Source organism: Patagioenas fasciata, chromosome 1 (assembly GCF_037038585.1).
Source record: "Patagioenas fasciata isolate bPatFas1 chromosome 1, bPatFas1.hap1, whole genome shotgun sequence".
Classification (NCBI taxonomy): Eukaryota; Metazoa; Chordata; class Aves; order Columbiformes; family Columbidae; genus Patagioenas; species Patagioenas fasciata.
This window is the reverse complement of record NC_092520.1, coordinates 185,040,984-185,054,641: the sequence shown is the minus strand read 5'-3', so window position 1 is coordinate 185,054,641 and position 13,658 is coordinate 185,040,984. Positions and strand designations below refer to the sequence as shown.

Below are 13,658 nucleotides of genomic sequence, written 5' to 3'. Positions count from 1 at the left end.
TGCCCTCCTCATTTGAAGTATAAATGAATCACATAAATTTCTCTCTTTTTACATTCCAAAGTAGGAAGTGTCATCTTTTTTTTGTCAGTAAGATGTAAGCAAGAGAAGGGAGCAAAACATTTAAGGAGTCAAAAATAGTGTAATGCTTCTAATATTGCCCTACTTCTCTTCGACATACATTAAAGCTGAAATATAGTATAATCTCCTCACTGTTTTATAATCAATGCACTTCTTGAATTGGATTCATAACACTGCAAGTCAGTTGTGCATTAAACAGATCATTCAGGCAGAGTAGGGTTCTCAAATGATAGATGTGTATCAGGATTCCCCACAAGATAATGGCAAGAAAAGTCTAATTTTTTTATTTCTTTTTTCTAAGCATGTCAGAAAAATGAAGCAATAAGAGAGTGATCTACCACATAAGAAAAATCAGTCCATGATGCTTGTTCTGGCTACTAAGTACACATGGTCAGCTTGGGAACTAGATGACATATATAGAATAATATCACCCACTTGACCTCATGCTAGCCTCAGATTCAAACACAACTTCTGAAGTATTTTTCAAAATTTCGATGTGAATCCAGGAGATGCATAAATATTTGCAACCAAATTTAAAATAAACAAATTCATTAAAGTAAATAGATTCACCAACAATTGCTGAGGCCCAACTGTATCACTAGCAATGTACACCAGGGATTTTGATTGACAAAGAATACATGTAAGTCAATGGGCAGTGGAACTTTAGCCTTAATCTAAGCTTTGGAAAGAAAACAAAAAGGAAGCCAGAGAAAATCACAGAAAATTGCCTTCAGAGAACAGGACGCTGGAGAGTAGGAGTGCATTCTCGGGCAGAATTCTTCATTAGACCTACCAACCAGTTATGCACCCTCACTAAAAACATTCCAGAAGATGGCTGCAGAAGAGAAATAAACATTATTCAACAGGATGAAAAATTAATAAACAAGATATCATCTCTTGAGCGGTAAAATATGGTTTGCACACTCTTCATGTAACCAGTAGTCTGGAGATTGTTTAGGGATGGAATAATTTGTTAATATGTGGCAAAGTATCTCTTCCCTCCTTTTCAAAGCTCCTGGTAGGGAAAGTTCAGCTAATGTAATTCCTCATGCCTTCTCAAATGGCAGTTCTAACCAATCTCTGAGGTAGAGCATGTGTACAATACTCTTAATTTCCTCTCCCCTTCTACCTCTAGTTCATGAACAGATGGGGAATATCCAGTCTTATATAAAGTGCAGAGAGAAAAACCGTATTTTGTAAGATCTGACATTTATTTAAGACCCAATAAGTTAAAATGCCAGTTTTCCCATCAGGCAAACAGGACAATTAATTTCAAGGTATTCAGCATACATTCTCATTTCTGTTGAGTCTTTGCTAAGGTAACTATTAAAATCACATCAGTCTAAGAGCGATGTTGCTGACCACGTGTAAGATACAAATGAATTGATATTTAATTGGTTGAGACAGCCTGACGCCCATGCTATTTTACTGAAAGAATGAAAGATAAAATATCATTACCGCTGCAGAGCCATCTCCCAAGAAAGGAACATGACTAATATAAAAGCTTTTCAGCCCTGCATTTAAGCGTCAGTGACACACAGAATAATCCAGAAGCATTTTGTGTGTAGGACCAGGCTGAAAAGTTTGCTCATTTATAATGAAGTATTCATCAAATGAGTATCCAGCTTATACCCATGCTCAGGATAAAAAAACAGTGGCTGATACTGTGGGAATGAGTAGAAATATAGATGGAATTCCTTGATTAATGGGATCAGCTGCATTATCTCACTTGTTCCCCAAGCACAGCTAATCTGCATCACACCTAGTTTGTCATGATGGTATGTTTGTGGCATTTTTTATGTTAGTTTTGTATATGCATGTACCAAACATGGATTAATCATAATTTAACTTTTACTTTTGTTCTCCAATTATGCTCCAGCATACAAAGTCTTGCTTTCGAACTCTCAAGGAGTTTTTCAAGCTTTCTTTTTCCTAAAAATAAACAAGATTAGTTCTAGAAGGCTCTGACATTTTATGTAGGCAGAAAATGGGACAGCTTTACTACCTCCTCAGGGATGCTGCCTTCTTCATATATATTATTCTACCTCCCATTAACCTTAGTAGGATTTCCTCATGCCAATCCACATGAGACCAAATATATATACATACACTTAGTACAATGTTCAAGGGCGACAAGCTTTAAGAACAGTTATTCTGAAGGGCTTTCAGTACACAAGGATATATGGTAGCATATCCTTCAGGTATAAACATATGTGTTTTGACAACTTTTTGCATATAGGATCAAACTGAAAGTGGGGGGGAAAAAAAAAAAAAAGTTATTTTCACAAAGACTGGATCAGAAAAAATGCCAGAAATGAAAGAGGAAAAAATGTGTTAATCTACCCTCCTTCTGCTCTATAGTATTACTACATTTTTTTCCATAAGAAGTCAGGACAAAATCAATGAGATACATCAAAACACTAACATGGAAACTGGTAGAAATAGGTCAAAGTTCCTCATAGTTTTTCTTAGTACTAATGGCCGTAATCTTAAATTCTTATCCAGAATCTTCCATCCAAGGACTCTAAGCATTATTTCTCGCACATTAATTCTCGCAGTCCATCACTGAAGTTAGTATCAGCACCCTCATTTTACAGAGGAAAGACGGCTGTGCTGTTCTCTCCTTGAGCTACTTTTTAGGGCACCTGAGATTGAAAAGCTCCCACGGGGATTCACTCATATGCTTTTCCACTGATTAATCTACTCGAGGCAAGTCTGCATCTACAGAATTGCTTCTACCTCCAGCAAAAGGGTAAGACTTGTATAGATTTACCTGACAGAATAAAATTGAATGTGGCTTTTCTTTATGTGGGATAATGTGCTTACAAAGGGCACTATCCCGCTGTGTAAGGAAGCTACTGTGGCATTGTTTAGACAGAAAAAAACAAGGTCTCATCTCAAACTGTATGAATTTGTTCTTTATAATACATGATTGCAAACCACTAAGGGAATTATTTTTTTTCTTTTTATGTACATTGTTTAAATGGCATGATATTTTTGTAACAGCATTATTACAGAAAAACTGGACGCTAATATGTTAAACAGAGTTTTATCAGATTGGCCTAAAAGGAATAACTAATTGTTATCTAATTTATAATCACATGACAGGAAGCAAAACTCTACTATAGCCAAAATAAAGCCTCACAAAATAAATCAATATTTTTTTTATATCAGTGTAATTCATAGACACTTTGTTTTCTTCTTTCCGACAAGAAACAGAAATTTCACAACTGCAAAACTCTGTAGCAAGCTAAACGAGATGTCTCTCCAAGTTCAACTGGCTTTCAGCTATTGAAAAAAATCCATATTTAAACTTATTTTTATTTCTGAAGAAGGTAGGGCTTATAAAAACAGAGGTTTCATTACCTGTGGGTAAATACTGGTGATATTTCCCAAATTGTTTATATAATTTATACCCTCATCTCATGGATATGCTTGTAAATCTATTCCTAGTTGCTACAAAGACCAATGTAGACTTGAAAATGTATCCTATATGCACACACTAGTTCTGAAAACGTTTCCAGTCCGTGTATTTTACCACAAAGCACTTCTCAGTCTTTCAGTAGTCTAAAATCCCTAAGCTTCTGAAGTTCTCCAAGAAAAAAAAAGTGCATTCATATAGTTGCTGCCTGCAGAGTGCATTCATATTCATGAAAACACTTCTGACATATTTAATGTTAGGTTTGTTCCAAAAAGCTAGTTTGAGATTTTCCGTCACGAAATTACCATTGTGGTGCTTTTCTGCAACAGACTGTGCACACGCACCTTGATGGTTTGCAGGTGGAAGCAGCACAACAGCTGACACTTCTATTGGACCTTCGGAATCCATTTGTGTAAAGATACTGCATCTGAGCCTGCTTGCCAGCAATGGGCCTGAGCCCCAGCCCAGCTTGGCCTGACTTCTCAGCTTGCCCTCAGAGCTGCTGCCTCACCGGGCACTTGGTTGTCCCTCTGGGCTCTTGGCTGCCCCATCTGCCTGCCCCAGGACTGCCTGGCTGGCTATGGGATGCTCTTTGGCTCCCCGCCCTCGAGGGAGCGGCATGCCCGTGCTGTTCCCTGACACCGCTCTCTCACCACCCTCACAAGAGAAAATGTTTTTCCTTAGGCTGAGGTGGCCTTCCCTTGTTCCACCTTGTACCTACTTCTTCGCACCTTTCCGCTGGGTGGGTTACAAATCCATCAGATCCCTGTGGGAGCTGCAAAACTTCCACAGCTACCAGAAGCTCAACCACCACCGTCCGCCCAGACCACCAGGAGGATTCCTCTAGAAAGGCAGGAAGAGTCTGGTAACTGATTAGTAGCACTAGCTCAGTGCTAGTCCCCGATCTGAGCACAATCATGGCTCAGGGCTCCCCAGAGGAAAAGGACACAGCTGTGTGCTCCCTCTTGGAGACATCTGCACAACTGATATTCCTTCAGAGCAAGGACAGAGAGAGACGTGCTAAATGCCTGCATGTGTTGAGAGCCTGAGTGAGCCTTCAAAGATAGGACTGTCCTCATCCAAACCCACGGGGTCCCAAGCACTCCAACTGGGCAGCAAAATGAAGACACAGATAAGGCGACACAGTTTATTAAACAACAAGCTGCAACAGAACAACTGGAACTAGATGCAGGGCAATGGCTGCATGAGGTGGAATGTAAAGATCTGCAGGCTTCATTCCTGTCCCTTGTGTGCTTTCTCTACCCTGGCAGCGACACTTCCTCTGCTCCAGCATCTTCTTATTGCTAATGGCAGAGGTTCAGCAGTGACTGGGGAAGGGTGGGAAAAGAAATGGCTTTGTGTTAGTTTTACAGCAGGCTGGGACAAAGGTGGTACTGGGAAGTGGCTTCTGGAAGTACAGTACTAATGTGCAGATCCAGGTACCGAAAACCAAACACTCGAATGCGTCAACAACAAAGCTACAGCCTGTGGGCTACAGCCACAAGTGGAAAGTTGTTTTCCATGGAAATAGGGATCAACTTCTTGTGGTTTTTGCCTTATTTCTTGGCCGGCTCTTTCTCCCATCTCTCTTTTAGACTGCTTTACTTGGCTGTGACCTACCGAAGGAGCCTCAAATACTTCTGAGGCTAATCCCAGGTTCTGGAATGGCTCTCCCTGAGTCCCAGGCAAAGCAGAAAAACTTCTCACAGGTCCTGGGTTTATCTTGCCTGCTTCATGTGTTGTTTCAACTGCATCTCCAGCTGTTGGGAAATGTCAACAACTTGTAGGCGGCAAAAAAAAAGCAAGTCAAAGAGAGAGCTGTAAAGTTACTCACTTCTGCAGAAATCTGCAAGCTGGGTGGCCATCAAGATTGCATTCATCAGCTGCTGTTTCTTCTTAGATGGCTTCTTCAATTCCCTGCTTTCGCTCCCACTCTTTCAAAATAAAAAGATACATCACACAGAGCACAGGAACAGGATCTCAACCTCACAAGTGTTCTAAAGCAGAAAATACTGAAGCCAGTCCCTGGAAATGGTCTCCCCAGGCTCTCCGGGAAAATCTCTCCTTCAAATTTCCCCACATGAATATGGAACCAGGCTCTGGTAGCTCGTGAAAAGGGAAGGTTCTGACTAGCTTACTAAGGCAGAGGCTCGCAGGTCTTTCTGAATGGCTTCAATGGTCTTGGCTTGTTGCTGGACTGTGGCTTCCAGCGTGGTCATTCCAACTTGGAGCCTGAAAAAGAAGTACAGGTCTTATCACAGAAGCACACAAGAGCACAAATCCCAAACGAAGAGTGTGGTAGAACCTCATCTAAAACAAAAGAATCTTTGAAAATCATGTAATACTATCTTGCTGGGATGCAGGAGGACAGTCCAGTTGTTTTCCCGCAATCGCAGAAAGCAAAGTCTTGCCCCACTGTGTGACTTCCTTACTGTTGCATGTGTTCTTCCAGCTCTGGGATAGCTGCAGTTCCAGCAGATGTGGCCAGAAGGCTCTGCAGGTTCTTGGCAGCTGTTAGCTCCCGCTCCTTATTCTTTATGGCATTCTCCAGGGACTTGGCATAACACTCGGTCCGGATAAGCTCTTCTTTCAATTCCTGCAGCTGTCAAACCAAAGCGAGAATCCCCAGTAGTCAGCTTAGGTTTGATAAAAAGGAGTGGACCCCCCAACTAAGGCTCTGTTCCTCACTCTGGTTTGCAACAGAAAAGGCCTGGGCCCCTGCCAAGAGACAAGAAACAGGTTTTCTCCCTACCTGAGCTCTAGAACTGTCCAGTTCCTTCTGCAGCTGCAGCTTCTGTTCCTGCAGGTTCCTGCTGCAGCACTTCTCATCTTCAAGTGAAGCTTCTGCCACGGAGTATTTTCTGAGAGCATTGGATAGTTCCTGCTGCAGCCATGTGACCCATCGCTAAAGAAATGGTGTTGCGTGAGCATGGAGAACTCAGTAGAAGATGACAACAGGACATATGCTTTTAATCATGGGATCAGATCATTAGATTGATATTCAGCATGGCCAGCAGGTGGAGGGAGGTGATTTTCCCCTTCTGCTCTGCTCTCATGAGCCCCACCTGGACTACCGCCTCCAGCTCTTGGGTCCCCAGCACAAGGAAGACATGGGCCTGTTCAAGTGGGTCCAGAGGGGGGCCACAGAAATGATCAGAGGGTTGGAACAAGGGTGGTGGCACACTGGACCAGGCTGCCCAGAGAAGTTGTGGATGTCCCATCTCTGGAATTGTTCAAAGTCAGGCTGGACAGGGTGCTGAGCAACTTGATCTTGTGGAAGATGTCCCTGCCCACAGCAGAGGGTTGGACTAAATGATCTTCAGAGGACCTGCCCAACCCAAACCATTCTATGCTTCTACGACTCAGTGAATTCAAAGATGACAGATTTTGGCCACCATCAGCAGGCACCTGCTGGCACCTTTCTCAGCTGAGCACATCCAAACTACCGGCAGCTCATCACGATGCTTTCTCTTTCCTAATACACAGAAAAGGCTTCCGTATTTTCCTCCTGGGAACAGAGGCTGAGAGTCTGTACCCCCGGCTTACTTCTAACTGAATGTTTTCCCTCTTTATGCAGCACTTCTGCTTCACAGCGGGTACAAAATTAGGTCCGGAATAGACTTCAGGTCCTGATTCAAAAACTGCCTCTCAGCAGCACTCCAAAAGGAATGCAGTAGCAAGAACAGGTCTCCTTAAACTGCATCAGGCCCTAAGAGTCACCTGACTGTCGCCTTGACAATCGGTTTGTGTCAAAGCCTCGTTCTTGAGCAGAATATCTTCTCTCTCCAGTGCACAAACCTGAGCGAGCAAGAACACAGACCAAACAACAGACAGTGAGGAAAGGAATCTGCAGCAACACTGCAGCATCACACTACATTTCAGTAGCTGGGCTTAAGAAGTGTAACCATTCCGTTAGCTCAGGAAGACAACGTACCTCATCCAAAGAAGAGGAGTCAAAATCTTCTTCGTCTTCTTCTTCTTCTTCTTCTTTCTCTTCTTCTTCTTCTTCTTCTTCTTGTGCTGCTCCTGCTGCTGGTAACACACCTACAAAGAGGTAAGAAGCACCACACTGCTGTGAGTGCTTATTTCACTCTGCTATTTTGCATCTGCTTTAATCCAGAGAAGCTTGCAAAGGGAACCATTTAGTCCGTCGGGAAATTACCATTGTGGCGCTCCTCTGCAACAGGTTGCGCACATGATCCTTGTTGATTTGCAGGTGGAAGCAGCATGGCATCCAGCGGTTCCGTTGGACCTTCGGAATCCGTCTGTGTAAGTTAAAAGACATGCCTTAGAAGTGGCACAGACTCCTTCTGGACCCATCTCCACGTACTAAGCTCCTGCTTCAGCCAACATGCGTAATGTGGTATCAGGTGGTAGAAAGACCAGAAAGACCAAGCACAGCCAGCGTGCTAGGCATCTGTCTCAGTCTCTTCTGCCAAATATGCAGTGATAGTACAAGCAGAAAGAGCCCTACGTTGTTCCAGGGAAGGCTTAAATGGGATATTACAAACATTTCTTCACTGAAAGGGTTATCAAGCACTGGAACACTCTACCTGGGGAGGTGGTTGTATCACCATCCCTGGTGGTATTTAGGGGACGTGTGCATGTGGTGCTTATGGACATGGTTTAATTGTGGACTTGGCAATGTTAGGTACCTCAAAGTCAGACAGGGAATCAAAATCTTCGTCTTGCTGTGCTCCAGCTTCTGGCAAGACACCTTCAAAGGAAATAAGAGGGACAATGCAGTTGTGAGTGCTTATTTTACTGTGCCTTCTCCCATCCCTCAGGTCCTGCATTTGACAAAGGGTTCTCATTCTCCTTCAGGCCACAGCAATTTGTCCTCATCACCTCCACCATGGTGGGGCATCCTACCTGCTCCAATCTGAGCAGTTGCTCCCACAGGAGGGGCAGCAGTCATCCCGGAGGAAGAGATCTCAGGTACCGCCGGACCTCCTGCACCTCCTACACAGCATGCTCCTGTCCTTTTACTTCTTGCATATTCCTCCAGTGTCTTAGAAAAACTGTATACAAAAAGGAAGGAAATGAAATTGCTGAAAGTACCCCCACACTTGCATACACTCTCTACTGGAAGTGCAACAGTCATTCAGGAGCCATCGTACACATATTCAGAACCGGTGCAAAAGGTAACACACACACACATACACAGAGAGAACTGACTGCAGTCCTATTACAGACTGAAGTACTCACTACAGGCGTGTTCACAGTACAGGTGCTTGTTCTTGTTGATGGGGTAATTCACCCCTGCTGGCTACAGTCTCATGTTATAAACCCCCCTCTCCATTTTGGGGACCAGTGAGACTGACATCTAACTACAAGGCTTCTGCCTCAGTGGGATGCAATACTAATGCTGCAGCCACTCTTCATGTCAAGCTGGGGTAACATCTCCTGAAACCCCTTCTGGACTTTGAAGGGTTTCAGAAATTCCTGTCCTTATTCTGAGGCCCCAAGAGTGGAGAGAGCTCCTAAGTGGAACGTCAAGAGGCCAACAAAGATTGCGTTGCATTCCAAGCACTGCAGGGGTTAACGACATTGCACAGGTGTCATTTGCTAACAACCCTGGCAGAGGGTCAGTTTGGGCTCTGGAGAGAGACCACTTTCAGGGTTGCTTCATAAGCAGAAGTAAAAACAAAACAAAACAAAACAAAAAAAAAACACAAAGAAACAAGAAAATAGTAAAAACATACTCCAGGCCAAGACTGCTATGCCTAACGATGCATTAGCACCAGACTGATACTGTGCCAGGAGCCTGCAGGGAAGGAACCAACCTCTTGTTTTGCTAGAGCAATCAGCAAACATGCTTTGTTCCTAAAGGGGTTTTTACTCCACAGTTTACCATCACTAGGAGAGAGGGCTATTTCCTTCAGCCTAGCTGTTAAGGACACGGAGCCACCTTAGGGAAGGAACAGCCAGGGGAGCAAAGCTACACCCGAGAGGAGGAAAACCACTGAAGATTTTAACTCCTCAGGGGATATCGGTTGGATCCCCTCTGAAACAAAAGGCAGGTAGTTGCTAGTCAGGCAATTTGAGTGGAGCTTGGCAGCACACAGGTGAATTCTCAGAGAGAGCTGTGGAGGGAAGTTTTCCCCAGCTTCCAAATCCACTCTTGACATGGAAAGAGATGCATCAGAAGATGTCACGAAGCCCAGCTTCAAAAAAGGCCTCAACACCCCATTCAAGCAAAAAGGGCTGTACATCAGCATGGACATGCTGACAATGCAGCTGCTCTAACAGGGATGTAAAACACTTACTTGGAAGTAAACTGATTGAGATGACCCATATCCGTGAAGTCATCCCCGCCGTGATGAGAAAGAATAGCGCCATGTTGAAGAAGAAGCTGTACCACATTCGCATTCCCAGCATAAGCAGCAATCTTAAGAGTGGTCCTAAAGCACCCAAGAAATTACAGGAAATACGTCAGCTTCTGCAGACATTGCCTTGCCTTTACTTGAGTCCTTATTTGCTCCTCAAACAATTCATTTCCTCTCCTACAGGCAGAGCGAAACTACAGCAAAACTGTGGATGTGTCGGACAACTGAGGGTGATGGGACCTCAGGAGGTCTCCAGGCTAAGCACCTCCCCAGAGCAGACTTGAGAGGCCTGTGTGTGTGTGTGTCTGTGTTTCTGTGTGCACGTGTGTTCACGCTCACACACACGTGTGTGTGTCTGTGTGTGTGTTGGCATCACAGCCAACGCTTTCTTGCAGTCCTCAGTGCAGAGATCATCCCCTGAGGTAAGAGAGCAGCCAAGTGTGGGTCTGCTTTCACAAATGGCACAGAAGTAGCTCCTTCTGGGCAGCTCCTGGGTCTTTGTCAAAGCTCATTCCTATAGCTCCCATCAATCCAATCTGAACAATGCTCAGGAGTCCCATGCACGCTTTTGACAAAACTTCACCTTTGACACCTATCGCGAGCGTTCACGTCAGCTCCGTTTTGAAGGAGGAACTCAACCATCTCTTCACGGCGCTCAATGACCGCAATGGCAAGCGGAGTGTATCCCAACTGAAAGGAGAAATTGTCTTGCTTAGAAGAACACAGGAAAGCCAAGCAAGTTTGGGGAAGAGAAGCCTTACCCAAAGCCCAAGCTTACGTCATTCTGAGCATCAATATGGGCATTGTGCTCGAGTAGCAGCTCCACCATCGATTTGCTGGGCATCACGGCAGCCAGGTGAAGGGCAGTGTTGCCGCCAGCACCTTTGTGATCGGGGTTGGCACCGTGCTCCAGCAGAGCCAACACGCATTCCTTGTGCTGGTGCTGTACTGCCTGGAAACAAGCCACAGAGAAGGAGTAACTTCCAACATGTAGACTTCTTTCTGTCAGAACTCCTGCATCTTTGCAACACGGGAAGGTACGAGCGTCTTCAAAGATTAGGGAACATATGCCCCTTCCCCACCGACTGCAACATGCCTGTTTCTACACAGGCCTACATAAAGAATCATGCAAGGCAGGTATCGCTCAGTGCATAATTGACAAGCCCCACGTACAACAGCGTTACCATATTCCACGTACCAGCATCAGCGGCGTTTTCTTAAACATGCCATGAGGGTTTAGTTTGCACTTCTTTCCTGCCAGAAAGTGGACGACATCTGCATGGCCGTTCGCACAAGCAAGATGCAGAGGCGTCCTAGAAATTAAATGCATCCAGTTAACACAGACAAGACAGCTGAAGACATCGTTTCAGGCTGTGGTGCCCACCACCTAGGGCCACAACGCTCAACCGCCAAAAAACAAGCCAAAAGCAAGCTTTCTTGTGCCAGAGCCGGTGGCAGCAGTTGCACACCCAAAGCCTGGGGCTGGCTAGGCACAGTCCTCAGCACATCTCTTGAGCCAGGAGGCATCTCCTCAGCTGTGTCAATGAAGCTGCACAAACGGACTCCTGTGCCCACGCACTGGTCCTTGTCTCCGGCCAGGCCTGCCCGGCCACCCAGCACAGCAAAGGGTACAGCGTCTTGGCAGCCTGGAGCTTCTGGAGGCCACGTAAGTCTACGGAGACTGTGGAGTCTGCGTAAGCCCCTGGCTTTGACCCCAGCGAGTCCTGCGCCAGATATGTCCCAGAGACAGGGGAGATGCGCTTTCTAGCAGCAACCGGAAGCTGTGCCCTGTGGTTCTGCAACTCCATGTACTGCTCAAGCGAGCCCAGCAACAGTCAGGCAAGAGGAAAGGAGCTGTCTCTGCTTGCACAAAGGCCTGCAGAGCTCCACAGAAGGGTGACTACAGGGAGCAGGCTGGCAGAGCAGGGCAGAGTGGCACATCTGCTGGCTCCTGTCCCAGCTCGGGAGGGCCTCCGGTAAGGGCAAAGCTGTGGAGCCGGCCCTGGCCCTAGGGTGCTTGCAATCGTGCTGGGCTTCGCCGGCTCTTCCAGCCAGGGCATGTGGATCTTCACTACGGGCACTGTCCACTCCTTACTGCTTGTTGGCATCCCGCGAGTTGACACGGAATCTCTTCCGCCACCAGATTCCTTGCAGCCGGGCCAGGTCACCGCTGGCAGCCGCGCTGTGCAGCCCGCCCCGGCCCTTCTCCCGGATCCCCGAGGTCCTGGCGGGGCTGGATGCGGAAGCGCCATCGGACGCCAGGCGCTCCCACACCCTCCTAAGCAGCGCCATGAAGCTCTGCATGCTTCGCGGCGACGAGGGCACAGCCCGCTCCCAGGTGAACAGCTGCAGGAGGTGCCCGGCGGACTCTGCCAAGCCCCAGAGAGCAAGGGCAGAAGGCGCAGAGAGGGCAAGAGGAGCCCAGAACCAAGCCTCGGGCGGACGAGGGTAGAGGTCACGGAGAGGGCAAGAGGAGCCCAGAACCGAGCCTCGAGCGGACAAGGGTAGAGGTCACGGAGAGGGCAAGAGGAGCCCAGAACCGAGCCTCGGGCGGACAAGGGTAGAGGTCACGGAGCGGGCAAGAGGAGCCCAGAACCGAGCCTCGGGCGGACAAGGGTAGAGGGCGTTGAGAAAGGCGAGAAGAGCCGAGAAGAGGCGAGTCCCGAGCGGGTCGCAGCTCCCGACGCTCCGAGCCACACAAGCGCTGCCGGTCCCGCTGCGGCGGCGACAGCACTGAGCGCCGGCGCCTGCAGGGGGCGGCGTAACAGCGGCAGCTCGGGACGTCACAGCGGGAGTGACGGGGGCGTCACAGCGGGCGGGGTGACGCCGGCCCGGGGCGAGCGGGCTGCGGCTACGGCGCTGGGGCTCCCGCGGGGCCGGGCGGCCGGGAAAGGCGTTTGTAAATGTGCCGTTCACACAGCTGCGCTTCAGGAGCCCAATTCGCTGCCGTGTTCAGACTGTTGAAGGATGCGTCCGTCTGCATCGGGCGTGCTTCTGGGAGAGAATACGGCGGGGGTGGCCACAGATGGGGCTGCTGAGGAAGCGCTGCGTGTGCTCCAGAGCTTCGCCCGGTCCCACTGTTGCTAGACAGACCAAAAGACCTGACCATGAGGCTTACTCGAAAGCTCATATTCGACTAATAATAAATGAGAAGTCCTGCAGTAAGTTCGTTCCAATTGTAGAGCCAAACCGATTCCAGAATTGAGAAGTCAACCATGGACAATGGTGGCCTGCTGAGCTCCAAGGAACTGTCACCACAGGGAGCAGGCTGGCAGAGCAGGGCAGAGCGGAGCATCCGCCTGCTCCACCATAAGGGCAGCCCTCAGAGGGGGTTGTCTGGCCGGAGGCTGCGGCAGTGGCTGTAGCACCCTCACCTCAGCAGCTCCATGTTATCCCTCAGCGTGTGGTCGCGGAGCCTGGCGATGTGGGTCCCCAAAAGTGGAGCTGGAGGCAGCCAGTGCTTCTCTCGGTAGGGCAGGGACCTCGGGAGGTCTCTCGCCCAGCTCTCACTGCCGCTCATAGTGACACCCCCTCAGGGCTACCGTGAATGTGCATCATGCTGGTTTGAGACGTGTGTTTGCGTGGCCAGATTTCCTCCAGTGAGCTCTTCTGCAAGGTTGCTCACCTCCTGTGACCCACAAGAGAATGTGCCTCAGCTGCTCTGTGCACGGTGCTGGGCACATGAAGCACGTGACCCCTGCCCAGAAACCAAGGCGGGAGAAGAAGGACAGAAGGACAGCAAGGAAAGAGCTGGGGACCTGCAGGCCTGCTCCATGGGCTGAAGTGCTGGCAGACCAGCCTGGGGAACACAGCTGGCCCTGCTGGTTGGC

The 13,658-nt window shown here is 47.8% G+C and overlaps 1 protein-coding gene across 1 annotated transcript; it reads right to left on the bottom strand.

Annotated features, from left to right (window-relative positions):
* Window positions 1-5,602: 5,602 nt before the first annotated feature.
* Window positions 5,603-11,769, bottom strand: LOC136097127 (uncharacterized). The gene is made up of 14 exons (XM_065829200.2): window positions 11,684-11,769; window positions 11,381-11,500; window positions 11,027-11,144; window positions 10,607-10,780; window positions 10,412-10,518; window positions 9,769-9,903; window positions 8,372-8,520; window positions 8,143-8,216; window positions 7,662-7,764; window positions 7,434-7,543; window positions 7,220-7,297; window positions 6,252-6,404; window positions 5,932-6,101; window positions 5,603-5,731 (listed from the first exon to the last, which is right to left on the bottom strand). Exons 1-14 carry the CDS (start codon window positions 11,767-11,769, stop codon window positions 5,629-5,631), a joined length of 1,680 nt encoding a protein of 559 aa, XP_065685272.2. The 3' UTR covers window positions 5,603-5,628.
* Between the last annotated feature and the right edge of the window lie 1,889 nt (window positions 11,770-13,658).

Coding starts and splice junctions, on each gene's coding strand:
- LOC136097127 (XM_065829200.2), bottom strand. CDS start 11,769: ATGTGCCACTCTGCCCTGCTCTGCCAGCCTGCTCCCTGTAGTCACCCT. Junction 10,781..11,026: donor AGAAAACGCCGCTGATGCTG/GTACGTGGAATA, acceptor GCTTGTTTCCAG/GCAGTACAGCACCAGCACAA. Junction 10,519..10,606: donor ATATTGATGCTCAGAATGAC/GTAAGCTTGGGC, acceptor TTCTCCTTTCAG/TTGGGATACACTCCGCTTGC.